This window comes from Dermochelys coriacea, chromosome 1 (assembly GCF_009764565.3).
Source record: "Dermochelys coriacea isolate rDerCor1 chromosome 1, rDerCor1.pri.v4, whole genome shotgun sequence".
NCBI classification, from domain to species: Eukaryota; Metazoa; Chordata; order Testudines; family Dermochelyidae; genus Dermochelys; species Dermochelys coriacea.
Genome location: NC_050068.2, coordinates 250,537,759 through 250,564,459, shown reverse-complemented (window position 1 = coordinate 250,564,459; position 26,701 = coordinate 250,537,759). Strand labels below are relative to the sequence as shown.

Here is a 26,701-nt window from a genome sequence, read left to right as displayed (position 1 = left end):
CCTTTTCTTTTTGCGAATATAGACTAACACGGCCGCTACTCTGAAACCTGTCATTAATTAACATGTCATTTACCTGACCTTAATAATATGTTGTGTAAAATATCACTGAAAAGAATCAGAGGGGAAAAGCCTTTTTGTTCAGAGAATGCAGCTTCTCATTTCAGTAAACCTTCTAGCTGTGACTTTGAATGTCAGCAGAAGTTGCACCTGGTGCCTTCTTAACTATTCACATGGGACAAGCTTATACTCTTTTGTGACTCCCCCATGGCCCAGCTGAAAAATCCCTGTAATAAGGGACTGTATCAACCCCTCCCTTATTACCTTGCAGTTGCAAATGTAACTCAGCCAGACTACTCCCAGTAACTCAGAAACAGCAGTTGAAAATATAGATCCTTACTGGATGAGAGTTTTAGAGCTGGCCTGTGTGCACACCATTCTAACTTTTAAAACAGGTAAGTCTCAAGCTCTTAGATCCACTTACATTAACTATTAACATACTTAGGCCCTGATCCTGCAAATGCCTACTTGTGTTGTCCCAAACAAGCAGAACTGAGAATAGATGCACTTTGTCATGCTTTCATCGTACTCAGAGGCTTGCTATATGAAAGGGGTCACCAGTACAAAAATTTGAGAACCACTAGTCTAGAGAGACTGAGGATAATGCAAGACCTGGAGTAGGGCTCTCCATCCAGAATACTGGGGAAACAACCCAGGGAGAACCTGTGAGGGAGAGCTTGTAAGGAGATCTAGAGATAAGCAGAATGGAAGGATTCTGCAGAGGGTTGGCTGTATATTGTAAATAAGACAGTAGCTTCAGATTGCCCCTCAGGTGTAGGTAAATGGGTGGCTAAGCTAGCATTCATTTTGATGTCCTGTTTCTGACCCGCATTGAGCTCAATGGAGCAGTTTGTAAACAAAGAAGAACCAAAGAGCTGGAAACCTAAGACAAAGGGCTGAGGGTTAGGGGGAGTCAAGTAACATTCCTGAAGGAGAGGGGTTGTGTGGAGTTGCTGGTAAGAAGTGGTTCTCACAGACACACATCCCAGAGGTCTGGGTTCTGGAGTAATGGGGGACCTGCCTAGGGTCTCTGCCAAGGGATGGCATAGCAAGCCTGTAGGTAAGATAAACATGCATACAGGCCTTTAGTGGTTTTTAAAATCCTCTCTCTTATTCTATGCTTTGTTCCTAGTGTAGAAAAACAATATTTTATTTGGAGAAAGGTATCTGGGTCACAGTACTTACCATTGGTCACAGCTCCTGAAGGGAAGATCCATTCAGATGAGTGCAAGGTACAGTAGCCCAAGGCCTAGTCTAAGAGTAGAAACCTATGAACATCATTTATGACATCATAGAAGGGATTCAAACTCGGAGCCTAGTTCTGATTTGACTTGTAGTAAACAAGTATAACATTCATTTCAGCAAAGTTATTCCAGATTTACAATAGTACAAGATCAAAATTAGGACCACGAGGTTGAAAACTTGAAAGTTTAGCAATGGAAGCTGAGGATGAGGGTAGCTTATTCGGAAACAAGTCCATATATTCCCCAAACTAATTTTGTAAAGAGGAAAGGGTTTTTTGGCTAATTTTGCTAGGTAGCTTCCATAATATGTCTATTTTTCCCCTGGTTTAGTAACTTGGAATGAAAAGACTACTTAAGTGGCCTAGAAATGACACTTTCTAACCAACTTAGATCTCCTTTGCCCAGAGAAAAGCTGAGTTATTATATTAACCTGCTATTTTGAACAGGGTTTTTCTTACCACAGCATCTGATTTCCCGATTGGAAGGAGCAGGAGAGGCAAGTAGCCCTGAACCCACCTAAGCATTGCTTCTGGAGTTAGCAAACCAAGATGCTGCAGAAACAAAAAGTAATTACTCAGTATTGATTGTGGTTGATAGGATCTTGCTTTTGCACATACCCCATCATCCCAGCATACAACCAATTCTGTAGTGAATAGCTTCATAGGGAGTATCTGGGAGCTTAGGGCTCATAAAAGGATGGTCTCCCAACATACACTTCTCCCTCCCACCAAAATAAATGTTAATGAAGGAACTGGATGGGTGAAAGGATTGGTAATAGCTTAAAGAACTCCCCATCTTCAAGGTCACCAATAAAACTAGATGAAAACTTTTCCATCAAAATGTCTTTACAACAGAAAACATTTCAACAAAATGGAAACTGTCATGAACTTTCAGTTTTCAGCAAAAGAAACTTCAGGTTTTCATTGATAATGTCAAAAAAATGAGAGAGTGATTTTTTTTTTCACTGTGTGGAGGGAATTATAATTTCCCAAACAGCCAGTGCCTAGGTTGAATCCCAGGCCAATGGTAATTGAATGTTGCTAGAATCAAACAGCAGCTTAAATTGATTTGGTGGTTACTCTGGTGCACCCACACATCATCTCTGAACTGGATCCCTGACACGAAAGTTTGAGAAACAGAAAAGTTCTATATAATTTATAACTACCTTTATTATATTAAGAACGGCCACACTGGGTCAGACCAAAGATCCATCCAGCTTAGTATTCTGTCTACCGACAGTGGCCAATGCCAGGTGCCCCAGGGGAATGAACCTAACGAGTAGTGATCTCTCTCCTGCCATCCAACTCCACCCTCTGACAAACAGAGGCTAGGGACACCATTCCTTACCCATCCTGGCTAATAGCCATTAATGGACTTAACCTCCATGAATTTATCCAGTTCTCTTTTTAAACCCTGTTGTAGTCCTAGCCTTCACAGCCTCCTCAGGCAAGGAGTTCCACAGGTTGACTGTGTGCTGAGTGAAGAACTTCTTTTTATTTGTTTTAAACCTGCTACCCATTAATTTCATTTTGTGTCCCCTAGTTCTTGTACTATGGGAACACGTAAATAACTTTTCCTTATTCACTTTCTCCACACCACTCATGATTTTATAGACCTCTATCATAAACCCCCCCCCAGTCTCCTCTTTTCCAAGCTGAAAAGTCCTAGCCTCTTTAATCTCTCCTCATATGGAACCCGTTCCAAACCCCTAATCATTTTAGTTGCCCTTTTCTGAACCTTTTCTAATGCCAGTATATCTTTTTTGAGATGAGGGGACCACATCTGTACACAGTATTCAAGATGTGATCATACCATGGCTTTATATAAGGGCAATAAAATATTCTCCATCTTATTCTCTATCCCCTTTTTAATGATTCCTAACATTCCGTTGGCTTCTTTTGTCCGCTGCTGCACAGTGTGTGGACGTCTTCAGAGAACTATCCACGATGACACCAAGATCTTTCTCCTGATTAGTTGTAGCTCAATTAGCCCCCATCATTTTGTATGTATAGTTCAGATTATTTTTTCCAATGTGCATTACTTTACATTTATCCACATTAAATTCCATTTGCCATTTTGTTGCCCAATCACTTAGTTTTGTGAGAGTTTTCTGAAGTTCTTCACAGTCTGCTTTGCTCTTAACTATCTTGAGCAGTTTAGTATCCTCTGCAAACTTTGCCACCTTGCGGTTTACCCCTTTCTGCAGATCATTTATGAATCGGTTGAATTGGATTGGCCCTAGGACTGACCCTTGAGGAACACCACTAGTTACCTCTCTCCATTCTGAAAATTTACCATTTATTCCTACCCTTTGTTCCCTGTCTTTTTAACCAGCTCTCAATCCATGAAAGGATCTTCCCTCTTATCCCATGACAACTTAATTTACGCAAGAGCCTTTGGTGAGGGACCTTGTCAAAGGCTTTCTGGAAATCTAAGTACACTATGTTCACTGGATCCCCCTTGTCCACATGTTTGTTGACCTCCTCAAAGAACTCTAATAGATTAGGAAGACATGATCTCCCTTTACAGAAACCATGTTGACTTTTGTGCAACAATTTATGTTCCTCTATGTGTCTGTCTATTGTTTCAACTAATTTGCCCATTACTGATGTTCAACTTACTGGTCTGCAATTGCCAGGATCACCTCTAGAGCCCTTCTTAAATATTGGCGTTACATTAGCTATTAGGTACAGTAAGCAAGACAATTAGAGGACCAAAATTCATTCTTTTTATTTTCTAGCAGGATTTCCCCACCCCTTCCACCAAACCATGTTCAACGGTAATAAATGTGTGGCAGGTTTCCTGGGGGTAATATTGTTTCTCTATCACTGAATTATGGGTGTTTACCCAAAATTCTGAGCTTCCAGGCTTCAAATGTCTTGCAACAGTACCACTTGGGGAAACTTCTACCCATACAGTGTCAACTATTGGAAAATAACATTAGAAAATCCCCTGATACATTGTTAACCTGTTTAATTGTGGTCGTGCAGCTGAAACAAGGCAAGGCAGCTCAGTGTTCCAACATGATCTGTTTTAGACAGCTGCATTTGCTCTGTGACTATACTGAGATTATTATTGGACTCCTGTTATCAGAAGCTGTGGTGAAATAGCCTTTTTAATTTTGTTAGCGAGGGTAAGGTACTGTGTTCTTGGGAGTTCCTCATGGTTTTCCTTACAAGGGCAGAGTTAAGGTTGTGTGGGTGTCCTGTCAGATAAATGTAACCTTAAAGATGCATAGTCAATGCAGTCAACCTGTGGAACTCCTTGCCAGAGGATGTTGTGAAGGCCAAGACTATAACTGGGTTCAAAAAAGAACTAGATAAATTCAAGGAGGATAGGTCCATCAATGGCCATTAGGCAGGATGGGGCGGGATGGTGTCCCTAGCCTCTTTTGCCAGAAGCTGGGAAGGAGCAACAGGGGATGGATCTCTTGATGATTACCTGTTCTGTTCATTCCCTCTGGGGCACCTGGCATTGGCCACTGTTGGAAAACAGGATATTGGGCTAGATGGACCTTTGGTCTGACCCAGTATGGCCATTCTTATGATGGTTTTCCCCCATCTTTGATGTTTATAATTTCAATTCTAAAATTCTGTATGGGATGTAGATGTGGCTGTACAGGACAGTAGAATGAATTTCACTCAACATTCCCTGCTTTTTGACATTTGGGTTGAGGGATTTAAGCTCTTACTTTTGGGAAGAGTATGATGCCCACAAGGCATGGTTGTTGTGGGACTGCAACTACTAACTCCACAAAAAGTATTTTGTGTTTTCTGAACATGAATCCTTCTGGTGCAGTCAAGACACCATTTAAGGGATGAACAAGGCTTCACCATCCCTGTCTATCCCACTGTTTGTTGGAACGACTACGGCCACATCTACACTGCAGCCACAACAGTAGCACCGCAGCTGTGTGCTGCTCTAGTGCAGACACTTTCATGATCACCTAATGTGACCTCCTGCAGGCCACAGAACCTCACCCATCCACTCTCTAGCCTCTAGTTCTCCCATCATGATTCAAAAACATCATAGAGTATCAGGGTTGGAAGGGAGCTCAGAAGGTCATCTAGTCTAACCCCCTGCCCAAGCCCCAATTTTTGGACCAGATCCCTAACTGGCCCCCTCAAGGATTGTACTCGCAACCCTGGGTTTAGCAGGCCAGTGCTCAAACCACTGAGCTATCCCTGCCCCATTCTTCCATCACAGTAGCTGATCCACCTCTCTGAGAGTCAGGGGCTAGATTGATGGAAGAACTCCTCCGCTGACCTAGCCCTGCCTACACCAGTGGTTTAGGTCAACCGAACCACCCTCGAGTAAGGCCGTAGCCAGAAGCAGTTGCACCTGAAGTGGGTTTTTTTACCCATGGAAGCTTATGCCCAAATAAATGTGAGTTTTTAAGGTGCCACCGGACTCCTCATTATTGTTGTAGTAGCCAGAGCAACCTACGTTTCTGGCATAGCCCCCCCCCCCCTTCATGTTTCTGGAAGTTAACTTTTTTTCTTTCGAGGACAGGTTGGCAGCCTAACACCCCAGCCCAGCCTGGAGGGCCAGACAGCTGCTTCTCACCTCCCAGCCCTTGGAGCTGAGGGGGAGCTCCACGGGGCCACCTGCCTCCCTCCCCACCCACCCACGCTGTGAAGGGGCAGCGCCCCCTGCGCAGCGCCCGCACAATTCCAAAGGCTACAGCAACAGGAGACGAAGCTCGGCGACGTCAGAGGCCTCCTCCTCCTCCGGCCCCGCCCCTGCACACCTCCCCCACCCGCCCCATATGGGCCTTGACCCGCCCCCTGCGCGCGCCAGGCTGCCCGGGCCGGTGGTGCGCGGGGTCCCTGGCTGCCTCAGCGTTGTGCCCGCGCGCGGGGAGCAGGGGCGCGAGCCGGGCCCGGCGCAGAACGCGGGCGGGCGGGCGGGCGCGCGCGCGCTCCTCCTTCTCCCTTTCACGCGCGCACGCAGGTGCCGGGCCGCCCCGCTCCGCTCCCCGCCGCCGGGCCGGCCCCCGGCGGGATCTCGGCGCGTCTCCGGCAGGAGCTGGGGCCCGCCGTGGCGGGCGGGATAGAGCAGCCGCCGCCGCCCCGACCCACGTGAGGAGCCGAGACGGGCCGTCAGCCGCAGGAGCCTCCTGCAGCGGCTGGCACCGGGAGCTCCGGCCGGCGGGAGGAGCCCCTCTGTCCCCGGGGCGATTGCTGCCCCGCTGCCCCGAGCGCTCGCCGCCTGCGCCCGGGGCTGTCGTGCTACCCTCCTCCTCCTTCCCCTTGTGAGACCGTCCCTTCCCTGCCCCCCGCCTCGCCCTCCACCGCCCCTGCGCCCTGCGGCGGGCAGCTGCCCCGGTTACCTTGGGGGGAGGCAGGGGGCGCTGCAGCCCCCGCCCCATGCACGTGAGCCCTGCGGGGTGGATGTGCCGAGGAGGAGCCGCCGGGTCAGCCCAGCCTTGGCTTTCGGGGGATGCCCAGCGGGGCAGCGATGACTTGAGGCTGCGCTTTGCCATGGATGGGATGACATGCTTCGTGGTTGCTTTGGTGACGCTGGTGTGCTGGTGCCCGGCTCAGCCTGGGTGCATCGCCCGCCGCCCGGCCCTGCGAACGGGTCTCCTGGTGCTGCTGCCTCTGCTGCTGTCCGTGCCGGGCTTCCTGAGCTCCCCGATAGCAGGTAAGGAAACAAAAGGGAGCAGAGGCCCCATCCGTGGGCTCCTCTGCCTTGCACAGAGCAATGCTGTGCCGGGTTGCCTTGCCCATGCTTGCAGGTGTGGTCTCTACGGGTAGTGCTGTATTGAGGGCTCTTTGTACTGAGGACTCGTGGCAAAATTTGCCAGGGCTCTAATTTGTTCTGTGCTAAGTACCAAAGGCCTCTGTGAGGTTGTGTTGTCGGCTGTTTTGTGACGGATACTTCACTTTAAAAAAACATCTTATAGCATTACTGCAAGCACTTTTGGGATACAGGTTTGTTCCCCTCTCCCGGAGGTGACAGTGCTTATGTTAAAGGTGTAAGGGGGGGAGAAACAGTAGGTAACTACACTTGAATATGGGCATTCCTGTTCTTCTGTGTCAAAACCCTCGTGCTTTGTGTACAGGGAAGACTGAAAGCAAGTCATTGTAAAAAAGCTCTGTACAAGGGAATTTCAAAATATTTTTTGGAGATTTAAAAAGAATGTATTCCCCAAAAGGTTTTTGGGAAAACATTTTTTTTTTAATGTTAAGGCATAATTTCTTAAAATGAGCAGACAGCCTTATTTAAAGCGAGGTAGCTGAGTGACTGCCTATTAGCATAGCATTGAGGATGTAATTCATGTGGAGTGGTGTCAATTTCCCCCCCATCCTTCTAAATCTGTCTGGTAATTCTGTGTTTCAGTCTTCTATGATGTCATCTGAACACTGATGTGCTCTTGGAATCCATGCAGCAAATACATTTCCCACAACTTGCATGCTTCTGGAGGGATTGTTGGGTAGTCTGTACATGCGTGGTGGTGTTTTGGTGTTTTTTGTTTTTTGGTTTTTTTTTTAACAAAAGATACTTGCATATCCTGAATAGTATTGACATTTGGAAATGTCACAACGTCAATCTGTAATAGCATTTGCAGGATTCCAGATATATTGTTTTGTTTTCTGTGTGGAACCACAAAGTGCTGAAATTAGAAAACCTTGTCTAGTATGCAACTATTTTTAAAACAAAAAATGTAAACCTAGCAGTGAGATGACAACTGTCTGAAGCTGATTACCATTCATACTTTATATGGAAAGTTAATATTTTGTCAGTGCTTAAATTGCCAACGACCTGGGTTTTTAATCCAGTTTTGGCTCTAGCGGTTTAAATGAAACTGTAATGTAGTTGTTAAATTATATTACAAAGATGTGTCATACAATAAAAAGTTTGTGTGTATCACTTTTATCAGTAGAAACTTGTGCCTGCTCTTCATGACATGTCATAACAGACACCTTGTGTTGATGTATGCTTTTGTTGAAATCAAAGTTAAGATTTTTATTTAAACACCTTCTTAGGTGATAATGATAGCATAATAAACAGTAAGACATGCCTTAACCAACCACGCAATGGACCAGCCAAAGTTTGACATCAAGGAAAGGCTGATTTTCTTTTTAATGAAGGGTTAGCAAAATTGAAGTGGCAATGACTGATGTATTTGTAAGTGTTGGATATATTTAAAAAAAACCTTTACAGATGGGAGGGTTACCCATTTTTGGTTTCAGAGTAGCAGCCGTGTTAGTCTGTATTCGCAAAAAGAAAAGGAGTACTTGTGGCACCTTAGAGACTAACAAATTTATTAGAGCATAAGCTTTCGTGAGCTACAGCTCACTTCATCGGATACATCGGATGCTGTAGCTCACGAAAGCTTATGCTCTAATAAATTTGTTAGTCTCTAAGGTGCCACAAGTACTCCTTTTCTTTTTGCGAATACAGACTAACACGGCTGCTACTCTGAAACCATTTTTGGTGATGCTCTGTGCATTTGTACAGGTATATCTTCATTTATTAATACTTCATCTTTGATATTAGTTCATATTGTGGTATTGCATGTTTAAGGTCTGATCCAATTCCTTTTGCAGCTGGTGAGGGATTTTCCACTTATTTTAAACAATTGGTTGGACTCCTATGAAGGTTGAAAATCTCCAGTAAATTTCAGAGATGCTATATGTAGAATAGAGTTTAGGTATGATGTCTTTAGGGAGGTGTCAAAGCTGTCTTCTTCTAGAGGATAGTAAAAATATTTTTAGCTCCTTATGACTTTAGACAGTAAGTGGAATGTGACTTCTGTTTTAATTAGCAGCCTTTAATTGCAATGTCTCTGGGCCTCGGACATAATATTTGTGGTACTGTTTTTATAATTAAACCAGTGTCTAGCCAGTGGAAGCTAATACTCGGAGGAAATATGGCTCATTCACCGTGATGATTTTAATGTTAAAAGGGTTGCGGGTATTCTGAGAACACTGCAATAACAAAAATAAAATTAGTCTGAAGTGCTTTATAAAAGACCCAATACAGGAATCTGTCAATGATGTCTTATTCTTGTTCCCTATCCTAATCTTTGGTTTTGGTCTCACTAAAGAGTGCATGAAAACAAGAGAGGTGGTCATATGCCCCTATTAATATGCAGTAAACTCTGAGTATTCTCTTAGAATTGCCTGACGGGTAACACTGCTTCAGTATCTCTTATTGGGTACAAAGTCTTCTGATGGTCAGTGACGTTCATTCTTTAATAGTTGAAGAGCCACTAAAGCAAATGTATCACAAACTGTACAAGAAGCTTATTACAAGATAATGAAATAACTGTTCTTTAGAGCAACTTGCTTACAGTTGAAGTATCAAAGTGTAGATTACTTTTTCTTAATTTACTTTCCGCAAAACTCTGACGTCTGAAAACCAGGAAATAGAGAGTTATGGTAAATGCTCATCCAACCTTAACTCTGCCCTCTTTGAGCAATACCCTATACCATACATACTCGCTCTCCTTTTCACTACAACACACAGATGCTACCTGCATCTGGTTTACACTCAAACACTGAGCCTATTCCCCTGACACAATACCACACTTGTAAAATTTAACAGCCACTTCACACTCTTTTACAGCCCCATCACAACTGCACATAGGATACCACTTAAACTTATATCGTTCTCTAGCTATCATTAAAGCAGTCTGTGGTTTAATATCCCACCTAACTAATGACACTATCCATGGCAAGAAGATCCCAGGGCCCTGCTATTGACCCAGACTGCACAATTCTGTGTTGGCATGATGCAGACTGGAACCTCAAAATACACATGCACCTCTTTTCTTTGATTCCCACACATTGGGGTCCTCAGGTCCAGATCTCTTCATGTCACAGTTTGGCAATCCTCCTCAAACTAATCCCCAGATTTCCTCATATCACAAATGCACTTCCATTAACCTGCCCCAACTATTGCTTCCGCCATTCAGTTCAGCTACATTTAACACCCTGAATGCAACTGGAGTGCGTGCAGATAATTCCCGCTGGCTATTGCCAGGTCCAGGGGGCAGAGTTAATGTGATTGTGTACCATAACTCTGCATTTCCAGTTTTTCAGAAGTATGAGTTTTGCTGAACTCAGCTTGTGCCCTTCCAGAACACTATCAGTAAGAACTGTGTTTAGTGAGGTTTAATTCTGTGTTTAGTGAGGTTTTTTTGGCCATTTAATTATTACAAAAGTTAGGGATTCATTTTTCTCCATGAAGTGGGGAGAAGTCCTAACGGATCCTGTGCACTCAGGTAGCAGATTAGCAAAGAAGCAAACTTGGACCCAAACTTTAGTCATCTGTATTTCAGACTTCCTTTTCTCTGGAGGCTCTAGTATATTTGAGGTGCTAAACAACAGAAATTGGGACACTTGAATGAAACATGTTCGAATGCTCACTTAGGGGAGAAAAAAAAAGAGAGAGAGAAATGAGGGGTCAAGAAGGCCCAAGTTAAGTTTAAAGCTGTCGGTGCCTATTAATGTACATCTGAAAATAATATAAACATCATCTCATAGAAGGGCATAATTTAGAAATAATGACACTTTCTATTGCTCGTGCTCAGTATGCTGCAATTTTCAAATGCTTACAGCTGTTTTAGAAATCAGACTTTCATGGATGATACTCTTGAAGACTACTTGCTTGCTAAATTAAAAAGATAAGCTTGTGTGTGTGTGTGTGTATTTTGTAACAGAAAAAGGGGTGGTCCCTCCCACAAAAAAGCCTGAAGATAGTTGAGAATTTCAAAACAAAAGATTTTGTATAAGAGCAGATTTAACTTACAGTATAGTAAGTTCTGATCTTACAGTATAGCAAGATGACATTTTTGGCCTCTGTTACTGGGATGTAAATGTTTCCAAGGAGTACGGGGTGGCTGAGTGGTTGAAACACTCTGTCCTTTGTGTTTCTGACTATGGCTTAAACTTTGATTGTAAATGAAATGAGTTTTGTGTGTGCAGCTTCCCATGGGTAGCACTCTAAATCACACAACCATCACACATGGTTTGGCACAACTTGGCAGTGTCTGGAGACCAAAATGGAGCATTTATTGAGGAGGTCCCTGTAGGCTTGAGATAAGAATATTGGTGGGGCAAAAAGGGAAGCTTGCATGTCAGCTGCCCTTGCTTCCAGTTACTTAACTTTCCCAAGTGCACATACCTGGTACTCATTTTAAATCTGGAATTAATGTTGCATCAGGGAAGCTCATGTGTTATAGCTGGGATAGAAGTCATGCGGCACAAGAAGACGTAAAAATCCTGTTCCCTGTCAGAAGTCTGGTTTGAAGATGTTTTCAATTAAAAGCTGACAGTGACCTTATATCCTGTCCTTATGCTGAAAGATGGAAACAGATTTGGGCTGTCAGCCATGGACTTCCAATTCTGCAAAGATGTAATATCTTCCATTCTTAAAGAACAAAAAAAAAGTTTTCTTTGTCTTTCCAGCATTCATGTGCTTTTTATAGTAATGCAGTAAAAACTTAAAGGCATATCAACTTAATTGCACTTCTATCAGAAAATGTTTGACCCAAGATTATTATAACTGAAAGAGACTAGAAAATATTTTGTTTAAAGCTGTCTCTGGTCATAGAGAGGTAATATTCAGTCCTGGGTCACAGGCAATGTGGTTTTTGGGATGAGGGAGGTGGAGAAACTCATATGGAGTGAAAGAAGGAAAACATACCAGGATTTCTTTTAAAAATGGCAGTTGTTTGAAGTCTTCTGTGGGTTTGGACTAAATCCTGGTGAAACTGGATTAGTGGACAGAGGGCAGGTGAAAGAAAATCAGAGGTGCCTGTTAAATACAGTTTCACACACACAATCACTAACCACCAAAAAGTGCTGTCCATATATTTTTTTAAAATGTTTTTAGCAATCCTGTAGTTATGAACTACTACGTTTGTCTAATGGGAGGAAATAAAATTAAGGTAAGGAGCTTCACCTTCTAACTTTCAAGAGATTATAAAAACCCCAAGAGTTTTGAAGTAACTCAAATGTGAAATTGCTGAACTACTAACTGTGGTATGTAACCTATCATTTAAATCAGTTACTGTACCTTATGACTGGATGTGATGACATTTTTTTAAAAAAAGCTCCAGAGGTGATCCCGGTAATTACAGACCAGTAAGCCTCACTTCCGTATAGGGTTGCCAGGTGTCTGGTTTTTGACCAGAATGCCCAGTTGAAAAGGGACCCTGGTGGCTCCAGTCAGGAACCACAGCCAGTGGGAGCTGCAGGGGCGGTGCCTGCGGATGGGACCACGCACGGAGCTGCCTGGCTGCGCCTCCCTGTAGGAGCCGGAGGGGGGACATGCTGCTGGTTCTAGAAGCTGCCAGAGGCCTGCACCCCGACCCCTTCCCATGCCCCAACCCCCTTCCCCAGTCCTGATCCTTCTCCCGCCCTCTGAATCCCACAGCTCCAGCCCAGAGCACTCTCCTACACCCCAATCCCCTCATACCCACCACAGAGCCTGCACCCCCAGCCGGAGAACTCTCACATCCTGCACCCAAACCCTCTGCCACAGCCCAGCGCCCCCTCTTGCACCCCAAATCCCTCATCCCCAGAGCCCGCACCCCTAGCCAGAGCCCTCACCGCCTCCAGTGCCCCAACCACCAGCCCCAGGCCTGATTTCCCTTTCTGTCCTCCGAACCCCTCTGTCCCAGCCTGGAGCACCCTCCTACATCCCAAACCCCTCATCCCTGCCCCTACCTCAGAGCCCACACCCCCAAGCTGGAGACCTCACCCCCCTCCTACACCCCAACCCCTGAGCCAGCCTGGTGAAAATGAGTGAGTGAGGGTGGGGAGAGCGAGCAACCGGGAGAGGGGGAATAGAGTGAGAAGGGGTGGGGTAGAGGTACCACGGCGAATTGGAATTGGAAAAGGTTCAGAAAAGGGGCAACAAAAATGATGAGGGGTATGGAATGGTTTCCATATGAGGAGAGATTAGACTGGGACTTTTCAGCTTGGAAAAGAGACGACGAAGGGGGGATATGAAAGAGGTCTATAAAATCATGACTGGTATGGAGAAAGTAAATAAGGGACTGTTTACTCCTCATAACACAAGAACTAGGGGGTCACCAAATGAAATTTATAGGCAGCAGGCTTAAAACAAAAGGAAGTATTTCTTCACACAATGCACAGTCAACCTGTGGAAATCCCTGCCAGAGGATGTTGTGAAGGCCAAGACCATAACAGGGTTCAAAAAATAATTTGATAAGTTCGTGGAGGATAGGTCCATCAATGGATGGCTATTAGCCAGGATGAACAGGGATGGTGTCTCTAGCCTCTGTTTGCCAGAAGCTGGGAGTGGGTGACAGGGAATGGATCACTTGATGATTACCTGTTCTCTTCATTCCCCCTGGGGGCACCTGGCCTTTGCCATGGTTGGAAGACAGGATACTGGGCTAGATGGACCTTTGGTCTGACCCAGTGTGGCCCTACTTATGTTCTTATGGGTAATGTCTACACTTAAAATGCTTCAATGGCAGCAGTGCAGCTGCACCGTTATAGAGCTTCAGTGTAGGTGCTACAGCAATGGAAGGAGTTCTCCCATCACTGTAGTTAATCCACCTCTCAAAGAGGCAGTAGCTAGGTCAATGGAAGAATTCTTCCATCAACCTAACACTATGGACATTGGGGGTTAGTTGGCATGATTACGTCTCTCAGGCATGTAGATTTTTTTTTTTCCCCATACCCTCTGAGAGACGTAGCTATGCCAATGTAAGTTTTCGTTGTAGACCAGCCCTAACTGTTCTTGTTCAGGTATGCATGGGGCCACCTGCAGTATCATGCAATTGGTTCTCTGCTGCAAGGCCCAAAATTCTTGTGCGTGGTTCTCAGACCAGGATTTGGATCCTTCCTTCCCATATGGTGGTGTAATTCCAGGTTGCCTCAGGCGGAGGCCTTTCTTGGGCTTTAAAAGGGCACAAAATGTTATGTGGTGAGGGAGAAGATGACATACAAGGGAGATATGGGGATAGTGGATGGGATACTTTTGATAAGTTTTGCTATCTGGGGAGTGTTAAAGATATTCTTACGAGATTAGGAAGAGCAAACACCACTTTTGGAATGCTGAACAATATTTGGTCAAACAGGTCTCCTCACCAAACAAAAGGTCAGGTTATTCCATGTGATTGTACTGAGCATGCTACTGTATGGAGAAGAGACTTGGCTGATGACAATGGCTAACAAAGAGGTTGGAGGCTTCCCATCACAGATGGCTGAGGATGACGTACGTTGCATGGAAAGACAAAATAACAAATGGGAGAGTTGGGAAAATATGATCCAAGTAAGAAGGCTCCGGTTGCTGGGACCTGTACACCAAATGGAAGATGGGAGCCATGTTAAGTAAGCATTGTGGGAGGAAAGTGAAAATGAGAGAGGCCAGGGAAGAACTTTCAGATGACAATGACAGATATTGAATGTGCTGCTATCAGCTGGAAAGAACTACAACTAGTGAAAAGAAAAGGAGTACTTGTGGCACCTTAGAGACAAACAAATTTATTTGAGCACAAGCTTTCGTGAGCTACAGCTCACTTCATCGGATGCATACAGTGGAAAATACGGTAGGGGGATTTTATATACACAAAGAACATGAAACAATGGGTGTTACCATACACACTTTAACAAGAGCGATCAGGTAAGGTGAGCTATTACCAGCAGGAGGGGGGGAAAAAACCCTTTTGTAGTGATAATCAAGGTGGGCCATTTCCAGCAGTTGACAAGAACGTCTGAGGAACAGTAGGGGGGGAAAAATAAACGTGGAAATAGTTTTATTTTGTGTAATGACACATCCACTCCCAGTCTTTATTCAAGCCTAATGTAATGGTGTCCAGTTTGCAAATTAATTCCAATTCAGCAGTCTCTCGTTGGAGTCTGTTTTTGAAGCTTTTTTGTTGAAGGATAGCCACTCTTAGGTCTGTGATCGAGTGACCAGAGAGATTGAAGTGTTCTCTGACTGGTTTTTGAATGTTCTAATTCTTGACGTCTGATTTGTGTCCATTTATTCTTTTACATAGAGACTGTCCGGTTTGACCAATGTATATGGCAGAGGGGCATTGCTGGCACGTGATGGCATATATCACATTGGTAGATGCGCAGGTGAACGAGCCTCTGATAGTGTGGCTGATGTGATTAGGCCCTATGATGGTGTCCCCTGAATAGATATGTGGGCAGAGTTGGCAACAGGCTTTGTTGCAAGGATAGGTTCCTGGGTTAGTAGTGAGCGACCATAATCAATGGGGGAACTGGACCGATCAATGCATCAGCAGCACAGGCAGAACTAAGGTCTAAGGCAGGGGTCTCAAACACGCGGTGGAGTTCTTCCCTGCAGTCTGCCAAGCTCCCTGCAGTCCCCCTCTCCCCCCGCATACCCGCCTCGGTGTGCCATGTCCCCAGCCCACCTCCAGGTCAGGGGTGGGTAAACTATGGCCCCGGGCCGGATCCAGCCCCTCAAGGCTTTGGATCCAGCCCGTGGATTTGCCAACCCCGTGGTGCTGAGGGCCCCGCGCCACTCCGGGAAGCAGTGGGCACCACTTCCCTGCAGCCCCGGGGGAGGGAAAGCAGAGAACTCTGTGAGCTGTTCTTGCCTGTGGGTATCTCCCCCCCCCGAAGTTCCCATTGGCCATGCTTCCCCGTTCCTGGCCAATGGGACCTTCGGGGGTTGTGGGGGTACCCACAGGCAAGAACAGCTCAGAGTTCTCTGCTTCCCCTGCCCCTGGGGCCGCAGGGAAGCGGTGCCCACCGCTTCCCGGAGCAGAGTGGCCTGGCATGGGGCCAGGGCAGGCAGGGAGCCTACCCTGGCCCCGGTGCATGCCCCTACCACCCTGGAGCCACTCAAGGTAAGCAGCGCTGGGTCAGAACCTGAACCCCTCCTGCACCCCAACTCCCTTCCCTGAGCCCCCTGCCTGCACCCGAGCCCCCTGCCATACCCCTCATCCCTCCTGCATCCCCGCTTCCTGCTTTGAGCCCCCTGCCACACCCCGCACTCCCTCCTGCACCCGTATCCCCTGCCCTGAGCCCCCTGCTGCACCCCGTGGGCAGGGGTGGGAGTGGAGTGGGGGGGGATGCGACCCTCGGGCCAATGTACGAGTTCTCATGTGGCCCTCCTGGTGATTAGAGTTTGAGACCCCTGGTCTAAGGTAAGGTGTGGGGTGGGAAACCTTCCAGTCAGAGCCATGATTAAAGGAAGAGACGACATAATTATTCAGAAAAATGTAGGTATTACCTCCTATTTCTCAGTCCTAGTAAACATCGAGGTAGCTTTGGTGGAGCCTCTGTGACCTGGCATCTCCTACAACTGTAGGTTTGAAAACATCCGAATCAGCCCAGAAAACTTAAAAGAATAACATGGCTCTGTGTGTGTGTTTGTGGGGTTTTTTTTTTTAAGCTGTAAGGGTGGAATCCTGGCCTTATTGAAGTCCATGGCAAAACCCTCATTATCTTTAATGTGGCTGTGGAAGAGAGTTTATAGTCAATGTTCACCATCCTCCATCTTCTACTCAAAACACTGGAAAGTTTATTAAAACTAGAATAGAAATATCAGTTCAGGTTTTAGCACTTATTGATGCTAGTTGTTTCTGGCAAAGGAATATCCAGTACCAGTAAATCCAACCAGGCTGGGTGTGTCTCAGAGTAATTTCATGTATTTTATTTTGTATGCATTGTGTGATTCAGAGTTCCTGTTCACAAGTTTTATTTTGGGAAAGAAACATTTTTGTTAGATAAGCATGCAGAGATTTTTTTTAGCCTTATTTATGTGCAAGTAGAGCAAATGAAACAGTAGTTACCAGACTTTTCATAAAGTGTTTTCAGTAATTGTTTTAGGTTCAGTGGTAATTTTAGTTGGCCTAGCGTAACCCTCATTGTAATGATGTAAGCTCAAATAGTGTTACTTGATAGAAAACACTCTTCATATAACTTGCATCATTTTTTTTAAAACTCTTTGCACAGAATTCCTTATTAATTTATATTCTGAATAATATATTTTAAGTAAAATTCAGGTCTCTGTATAACTGGCTCTTAAAAGCAAGCCAGGTGGTTACTTCAAACAAGTAAATACTAGAGTTTTGTGTGTGTGCATATTACAGAATGTATTGTTTTCTGACTTCAGAAATGCATGGTATTAGATTTAAAGTTGAGATATTAAGCTCAGTCTCCCTTCCTCAAATTGGTGCTTCATACACTTATATTTCTCTGGAGTGTGTGGAATATTAAAACATCTCTATGTGTGTGAATATTCAAACATAAGTGAAGATCTAACAAATACAACCTCCACAAAATTGTTTCTCAGCTGTCAGTCTATGACCTAAAATGTAGTAGTAAAATTTCTGCTTTGTTTTTCTTCTCCATCTATTTTCTTCCCTTCTATCTTGTGGGATTTTTTTTTAACACTTTCATCTCTCTTCCTTCTTTTGTGTGTGTCCTGCTCTCTTTTTTCCTTTCCTGTATGCTGTCCTCCCCTCTGTCATGCTTCAGCTGCTGCACTGGAGTGAAACTGACAGGAGCCTGGTCAATTTCATGCTTCCTCTTCCTGGATCACAGAAATGCTATGTAGGCAGAAGGATAGGATTCCAGTCTTGTCAGTTTTACGCTAGTCACAGCTTTTCCGGGCCCTACATGATAAGAATGAAACTGTCTAGGCTTGGGTCAGTTTCTTTGGGAATACTGTGGTCCCAGAGGGGAATTTTTAGAAAGGAGAGGAAGAGCAAATGCAGGGTATCTGCAGTCCCTTGCCAAACTTAAACTTTTCCCCTTTTCATCATTAACTGCAAGTCACTTTAAGGAAAAACTACATATAAATTTGTCGAAATAACCTTTGCTATTGGTAAATGTTATACGAGCAATAGCTCACCCCAATTCTCTGGAACTCCTTTTTTTTCTTTTTAAAATCAAGTCAACTACTAGTGATTTTTTTTTAATCGAGACAAAATTTAAACTGTCACTGTATGAAATGTTTCAGAGTAGCAGCCGTGTTAGTCTGTATTCGCAAAACCCATTGTTTCATGTTCTCTGTGTGTGTGTGTGTGTGTGTGTGTAAATCTCTCCTCTGCTTTTTCCACCAAATGCATCCGATGAAGTGAGCTGTAGCTCACGAAAGCTTATGCTCTAATAAATTTGTTAGTCTCTAAGGTGCCACGGGTACTCCTTTTCTTTTTACTGTATGAAATGACAGTTCTGTGGCATCCAATTAACTAAATTGGGTTGTAAAGTAGCCTGTATCGGGTGGTATGAAATGATATTTTGAGTAGTTTTCTGTGACCTCCAAAAGATATTGCTATCCAAACTAAGGGGTTTTTTTTTGTTTTTGTTTTTTGTTGGGTTTTTGGGTTGGGGGGGTACTAAATGGAAATTGAAAGCATTCAGTACCTTGTATGATCAAGACCTACAATATATGACTGGTTGAAAAATCTATTTGTCAGTACTGGGGATGAAATTTTCTCTAGTGAGCAGAGCGCCTAAGCCATCAACTTCTGCAAAATGTAAGGTTTCGTTTAAAAAGAACAACCACTACCAAACTTTTTTGGTAACCTTTTATGACAGTGAAATAAACCTGAACTTGGAGTTGGTCTTTACGGCTGCTGGCATTTTTCCCATCAGCCATAGAGTGAAAATAACAATGTTGTGGTCTGTTTTCTTGTGATTCCAAACCCAGTGGGCAGCAGTGAAACTGACAAACTAGAAACAGCTGAGGTGAACTCACCTGTGATTTAGGAAAGCTGAACTGAAGCAGGCAGTTACTGGACTTACTCACCAGGGAGAAAATGTAGATTTTTTTTTTTTCTGAGTTGATTCCTGTCTGTATGGCTGCTTGCAGTAAAGAGTACTATTTTAGTAGGGGGGGGAAGTGAACAGATGTCTCTGTACATAGAAGGCACAGATCTGTGAAGTAAGCAGGTACTATTCTTGTGTAGTAACTTCTCTGAGTAGAATGGCACTTACCTCACAGGAGTGCTGGGCATTAGGTAAATCTTCTTACCCCATTAATTTTAGCTTTGGAAGAATCAGATGGGGAGAGGAAATCTCCCAAAAAAAAAAAACACTGGAGAAAGCATGCCAGAAATCCTGAGCTGTGGTAGGTTATGCATTCTGCCTCAAGTTTGAGACCATGAACTGTTCCAGTTATTATATATTGATACAAAAATAATTCAACAGGTAAGACTTCCCATTTTGATTGATCACCCTAATATGACTCTATTTAGACCTCAGATTTGACAAGCAAAGCCACCCACTCTGAGAAATAATTCAGTCTCTGGGCTCAGGCCATAATTTTCTCTTCAGCAAAGATTGTCAAACAGTAGTGAATTATATGATAATGTTGTGTCATATAGGGCATTGTTTTACCAAAATCATACTACAGTGGAGTCTTGTTTAAAACTACATGGTAAACTGGGGGAAAATATTCCACTAGTTCCTAGCATCTATTGAGGTGGATCAGTCTCCTTTGTGACGGCTCTAATTATGATTAGACTATCACATGAGTTTAAGACCTGCGCAAGTAACATTACCAATTCTAAAGCAACTCTGGGAGTCAGTACAAAAACAGTGAAGACACTGTCCGTATTGCCAGATTCAGCAGTAGAATACTTGCAAGAAAACAAGAGACTTTGCCAAAATAGGCTTTCGCTGAAATGCATGGTCTTTCTGTCATGTTTCTTTACTCTGGTTTAAAAGACTCAGGCCACTGCTTTTGTGTTTTGGATCATTAACTTTGATTACTGAGGATTTGTACTGTCATTAACGATATAAACAGGAAAATCTCCAGCAAGTGTGTGCTTCAGTATTTGACCTTAATCATATGTTCCATTCAGGTTTGGGTTTTTATCCACACTGATATGAGAGAATTAATCTATTTTCTATTTGATATTAAGTTGAAGGTTAATATTGTTACTTTTCTGTCTAGGCTGCTGTTTAGTCAGGCAGACGTGCTAATATAGTGGTCTCAATGAGGTACTGTGATAAGTGATCATGCAGCGATCTTGCCAGACCCTGACTTTAGCGCTAATTATGGCTGGTTTATGTAAAGCACTTTTGGAGCTGACTCGTAAGGTTTTAATGTTCTTGTATCTGTCACTTCAAATGCAGAATCTTGTTTAAAAAATATTGGCTCAAGACTTTTATTTAAATACAGCACCATATAAATCTAAACTTGCTGATGTCCAGAAAGTCTATAAGGGTGGGAAAGCAGCAGTTTTTGGTAGATTTTCATCATATGTATATTTTGGTGATCTTATCAGTGTCACTACTGGCAGGAGTAAATTGGTCTCTGTTGTGAAGTGACACTGTAGTGAATGCTAAGATGTTCATAGCTTACTATTTGTTTTTTCTCTGAAATCCCTTTAATTTCAAATAATTGTCTAGACATATGTGATATGGGGAGTGTTACTTAATTTTTATCAGGTGTGAATTATGTAAAGGGTTTGAAACCCAACTCCATTAACCTGAAAATTATGGAAGTCAGCCATGGGTGGGGGGCACATATGTAGATCATGGTAGCAAGATCCTTGTCTGAGAGGAAAGGGCATAATCAGCGGGCATGCTTGAGGTGGTTGTGATGAGTTTCTTTCCCCCCTCTTCCCGGGTGCAGCCTGGAACTGGGGTACCACTGAGCTCTCTGACTCACCAGCCTGGGTTCTCTCTCTCACTGTGCTGCTGTGACAAACTCCAGACCGCTCCTGGTCTCCTAAACTTCCACCAGCATTCACAGAGGCAGGGACATATCCAGCTGCAGTTACTATATGAACCACCAATAGAGAGGCAATAGCCAAAACACCTAGGATCCCAGAGCTGTACTGTCCTGCTCAGGTCAGTAACCCGACCAGTATGAATCATTACCCAGTTTGCCCCTCCCTCAATGTGGAGAGGAATATGCACAACAAAGCCTGTGTTAACCAAGCTGAGATTTTCCCAAACACTTCGCACAAGAACACACTGGTTAATATAAAACCTAAAACAAGTTTATTAACTACAGAAATATGGATTTTAAGTGATAGCAAACAGATCAAAGTAGATTACCTAGCAAATAAACAAAAACGGAAACTCTCTCTCTAATATATATACACGCTAGATAGATAGGATCTGAATTAGCAATATCTCACCCTGACTGATGCTACAAGCAGGCTTACAGATTTCTGAGGCAGAAGCTTCGTTTGCTTTGGAGCCTGGGTGTCCCACTCCCCTGTTCCAAGTCCTTTGTTTTCCAGAGGTTCTTTTGGGTGTTGAGTTGTGGGGGAGTGAAGACAAAAAGCATGATGTCACTCCTCAGCTTATATAGTTTCTCAATATGGTGGGAACTCTTTGTTCTGAGCTAAGTTCCCAGCCTAGTTTGTAGAAAAATATGGGTACCAAAATGGAGTTGAGTGTCATGTGGTGTGGTCACATGCCCTTGCATGACTTGCTGAGTCATAGCAGCCATTATTCATAGGCTGTCTGAAGCATTCCCAGATGAGAACATGCCTATTCCATGGTGTTCCATTGTCTTTGCCGATGGGCCATTAGCACTGGCTAGCTTCTTCATTGTTGTACCTGAAAGGCTAGTTGTGGGTTTTTCCAACTTCACCATTTTTCAGTAACACATACATAGCAAAACTTCATAACTTCACATACAATTATAGCATCTACAATCCAATGAGATATTAATGTTCAGCAGATCGACTTTTAGAATGATACCTCACAAGGCATACTTCGTACAAACTATATCATAATTATATGGCAGCGGTGAATATGGGGGTGCCAGGGTGTTGCTTTGCAGCACAGAGTGTCACAGTGGTAAGACTTTCCTTGCTACTGTTGCTCCCTGAGATGTAAGGAACAGGAATGAATTACAAACATCTATTTTGGCTGGTCTAGGTATACTTTGTCCTGCCTAGTGCAGGGGGCAAGACTAGGTGATCCTTTGAGGTCCCTTGCAGCCCTACACTTCTGTTGTTCTGTGAACCTGAAGTGATACCAGACCAGGGGTTCTCAACCTTTTTTCTTCTGAGGCCCCCCTCAATATGCTATTAAAACTCCAGGGCCCAGTGGGGGGGCCCTCAGGGCAGGGGCCTTGGGCATAGGCATAATTTGACTTCTGTTTGGAGGGGCAGGGGGCCCCTTGGGGCTTGAACCACCTCTGCATTGTGGGGTCCAGGGGGGGAGTGCCACCTCCACTCCCTGGCTCACCTCAGCAGGCCACCCAGCCTGTCTGGGTTGGGGGTGGTGAGGGGAGTACCAAAAATTATAACTCAAATGTGGAGGGGCTTAGCTCAGAAAGTTTGAAAACAGCTTAGGGTGCATGGAGGGTGTAGCTAAGAGCTGTGTGCGGGCAGGGGGTAGCTCAGGGTGCAGGGAGGGCATAGCTCAGGGTATAGGGTATTAGGGCTATAGGGTATTAGGGGCTGTGTGCTGGGAGAACTCCCCTGCAATCCATATTTGTGGAGGAGTCTGCCCGCCATGGAGCTGGGTCTCTCAACCCGGGTGGCTCTTACTGGCTGCCTCTGTGGGAGCAAAGGGGGCTGGGAGCTGAGGAGCAGCTTCCACCTGGAGCACCAGCAGGAGAGGAAGGAACACTGCCTGCTCCATAGCATCAACCAGAAAAGCAGCTGCCCTGCACTGCATGGCTCCAGCTTCCTGCTTCCGGCCTGATCAGGAGGTGGTGAGGAGATGGGGAGGGGACTCGGGAGAGGTGTGGAGATGTCCCTGGGATTGCCATGATCTTGTGTTGCAGTTTGCGGGGGCAGTGCCCCCCATGTCCACAACTCTGCCCATGGGCTCAAGGCTTCTGCCCCACAGGGAGCATAAGGGCTCCAAGATTCAGTCTTGCGCCTTCCGGCTTCAGCCCCTTGGGGGGCACTGGGACTCAGGGCTTCCCCATGCCTCCTGTCTTCCGCCCCACACCGAGGCTTGGGGCTTAAGCCCCCTTGAAAGGGCTTGCGAGCTTGCAGGGGGCTGCGGATTCCTGATTGAGAACCGCTGTACCAGATGACAGCATTGTCTTGATAACTGGCAGGCGGATGCCCTTGATGAAGGTTGGGGCCAGTACCAAGGCTGGCTACTTGAAGTGTTTGCTCCCTCCTGAATTAAGCCTGGGCCGTGTATGTTGTATCTAGGTGCTGCTCTTTCAGGTAGAGCGATATCTGTATGATAACTGCATCTGCTTATCACATTTAAGGCTAAATGTCATCATTTTGGTGGGATTTGAACTTGAGGTATCTCATGACTGCTTGTACAAGGGATATGAATGATATCTGGTTAAATACATGGATCTAACTCTCTTCTTTAAAAATAAATTTCAGTTCATTATATTAATACTCCAGCAAAACAATGTACTACTTGGGTGTTTAAAATCATGCAGACTTGAATTTTTTGCTTTAGAGCACCTTGCAAGGTGTACAAGAATTTTGTCATGTTCTCCCTAAGGTGTAAAGACAGAGTGAATTTAAAAAAAAAATCTGTTTTCTTATTGTTTGTTTCTGTTATTTCTTAGAATTGCAAATGTAATTTGACTAATGAGGAACAGAATGAGAGGATTTTTTATCAACTTGTAATAGAACTGGTTAAATCAGGAGGAAAAAAAGTCAGCCTTACCATACTAGACTGTCTTAACATACTAGAAAGTTAGTGGACCATGGTTTGAATCTTGGCATTGCAGCAGATAAAGAATTGCAAACATATTTAGTGGTGGATATTGAGATTTTTAGGTCTATAATAGCTAGTCAAAGGAGTTGTTTTGTAAAAATGCTTCTTGTGGAAGGATAGAAACGGTGATTAATTTACATGAGTTGATAGAGCAAAACTACTTGTGGTGTGATCAACACTAAATATCAGTAATGTTTGAGGCTTCACTATTGGGGAATTTAAATATTAATCTGTTAAATAGTATTTTTTATAGCTAAAACCAAAATTTAAAAAAGCAAGCCATTAAATGATTTGCTTGATAAACTTTTTTCAAATACAATTTTTTTGTTGAAAAATGATCTTTTTTTAAAAAATTTTTCTTGACAAATTGTTAACATTATCAAAACTTCTTGTTGTAATGAAAAATTGTGACATTTATCACAATTGTTATAAAAGCTGTTGAAATTTTTCATTTACTAAAACCAAGCTTTTGGTAGAGAAAAAGCTTAAATTAAAAAAAAAAAGGGGGGGGGGGAAGGTGGCAAAAAAACAAACCCTGGTTCTGCTTTGAACTCTTAAAAAGTGAAAACAACTTCAAATTATTTCATAAAACTGTATTTTTGACCAGTTTCTAGGAACCAGCTATTTTAATACTTGAGGTAAACTATTTTTAATCCTAAAATGTAGCATTAAGATATGTAAATGTCCTAGAATGCTTTCTTTTGTAAATATCAGTGGAATGAAGCAAACTACATTTTTTTGATACTTTAGCAATACTATATATGTTCTTGTACTAGTTTAGTATTTCACAGGTATTTAGTATTTTCTATTTTGCAACATACACTCTGCAACTGTTTGCCATATTAGATGATGCAATGACTTTTTTGTCATAGAATATTTCAGATTATCACATAGTATATTGCAGGATACAATTCAGGGAATTGAAGTGTGCTTCTGAAATTTAAGATGTACTAAGTGTATCACAGATGATGTTTTGCCTGGCCTTTCAAGTGAGACTTGAATTGACTTTCTCAGCTGCAGGGACATCACTGGGAGTTGGTTACAGTGTGTTTTTTATGGGAGCCAAGTCATTGGAAGAATACTCTACTCTAACAAGGCACATGCTGTGATTAAGCATTCACTTTAGATTTAAAAAAACAACAACCCACAACCAAACCCTAATTAGATTCAATTAAAAAATGGTATTTCAGTGTAGCCACTAGTACAGCATGCCTGCTCTTCCTTTATTCATTAATATGCATAAACAAAGAAGCCAAACATCAGGTTATGTAACTTCTGGATGGTTATCAATAACAGTTGTTTGTTAGGAAGCACCAATTTAAAAAAATCAATCGTTTGATCTACAGTTGTCTGAAGTTACCCAAACTGAAATACATGAACTGGGTAAGATACAATTATCTCCCTGACTCTTATAGAAAAATCATTTAAAAATATGTTAATATGCAGCAGCCTATGGAACTCCTGCCTGGAGACTGTAGGAAAAACGATGACCCAGAACCTAATAATAATGCTCTTTTTGGAACAGCCGTTATGTTTCTCTTGAAATAAATGGCAAAACCTTCCACTGACTCAAATGGAAGCAGGTTTGAGCCCTCTGTCTCTCCCTGGGCTTGGGAGATTACATGTAAATAAAGAGTTTTAGTGATGGAGAGCGTTGGTCTGTGTAATAGCTGTCTTGGAGATAACATGTGGAAAAATAAATCAAGATAGTTGTTTCTCTCTCTGCAAAAACCACCATGTGGAGTATAACAACTGGAAGAGTAACATCCATTCTAATAAATTAAGCTTTTGGTTGACATCTCACGCTCTTTTAATGTAAAAAGAAAAGGAGTACCGGTGGCACCTTAGAGACTAACAAATTTATTAGAGCATAAGCTTTCGTGAGCTACAGCTCACTTCATCGGATGCATTTGGTGGAAAAAACAGAGGAGAGATTTATATACACACACACAGAGAACATGAAACAATGGGTTTATCATACACACTGTAAGGAGAGTGATCACTTAAGATAAGCCATCACCAGCAGCAGGGGGGGGAAAAAGGAGGAAAACCTTTCATGGTGACAAGCAAGGTAGGCTAATTCCAGCAGTTAACAAGAATATCAGAGGAACAGTGGGGGGTGGGGTGGGAGGGAGAAATACCATGGGGAAATAGTTTTACTTTGTGTAATGACTCATCCATTCCCAGTCTCTATTCAAGCCTAAGTTAATTGTATCCAGTTTGCAAATTAATTCCAATTCAGCAGTCTCTCGTTGGAGTCTGTTTTTGAAGCTTTTTTGTTGAAGTATAGCCACTCTTAGGTCTGTGATCGAGTGACCAGAGAGATTGAAGTGTTCTCCAACTGGTTTTTGAATGTTATAATTCTTGGCGTCTGATTTGTGTCCATTCATTCTTTTACGTAGAGACTGTCCAGTTTGGCCAATGTACATGGCAGAGGGGCATTGCTGGCACATGATGGCAGTCTCTACGTAAAAGAATGAATGGACACAAATCAGACGTCAAGAATTATAACATTCAAAAACCAGTTGGAGAACACTTCAATCTCTCTGGTCACTCGATCACAGACCTAAGAGTGGCTATACTTCAACAAAAAAGCTTCAAAAACAGACTCCAGCGAGAGACTGCTGAATTGGAATTAATTTGCAAACTGGATACAATTAACTTAGGCTTGAATAGAGACTGGGAATGGATGAGTCATTACACAAAGTAAAACTATTTCCCCATGGTATTTCTCCCTCCCACCCCACCCCCCACTGTTCCTCTGATATTCTTGTTAACTGCTGGAATTAGCCTACCTTGCTTGTCACCATG

General features: G+C 43.6%; 1 protein-coding gene across 7 annotated transcripts in view; it reads left to right on the top strand.

Annotated features, from left to right (window-relative positions):
- Nucleotides 1-271: 271 nt before the first annotated feature.
- KIAA1549 (KIAA1549 ortholog) overlaps nt 272-26,701 on the top strand; it is a 209,543-nt gene continuing 183,113 nt past the window's right edge. For 2 of the 7 annotated variants that reach the window (XM_043518969.1, XM_038383011.2), the window contains exon 1: nt 6,042-6,947. In XM_043518969.1, the coding sequence (XP_043374904.1) occupies nt 6,671-6,947 (277 nt within the window). In that variant the 5' untranslated portion in view covers nt 6,042-6,670. Of the gene's footprint in view, nt 453-6,041; nt 6,948-26,701 lie in introns of those variants that run through there. The other 5 variants (XM_038383049.2, XM_038383030.2, XM_043518974.1 and 2 more) reach the window with 5 other exon arrangements.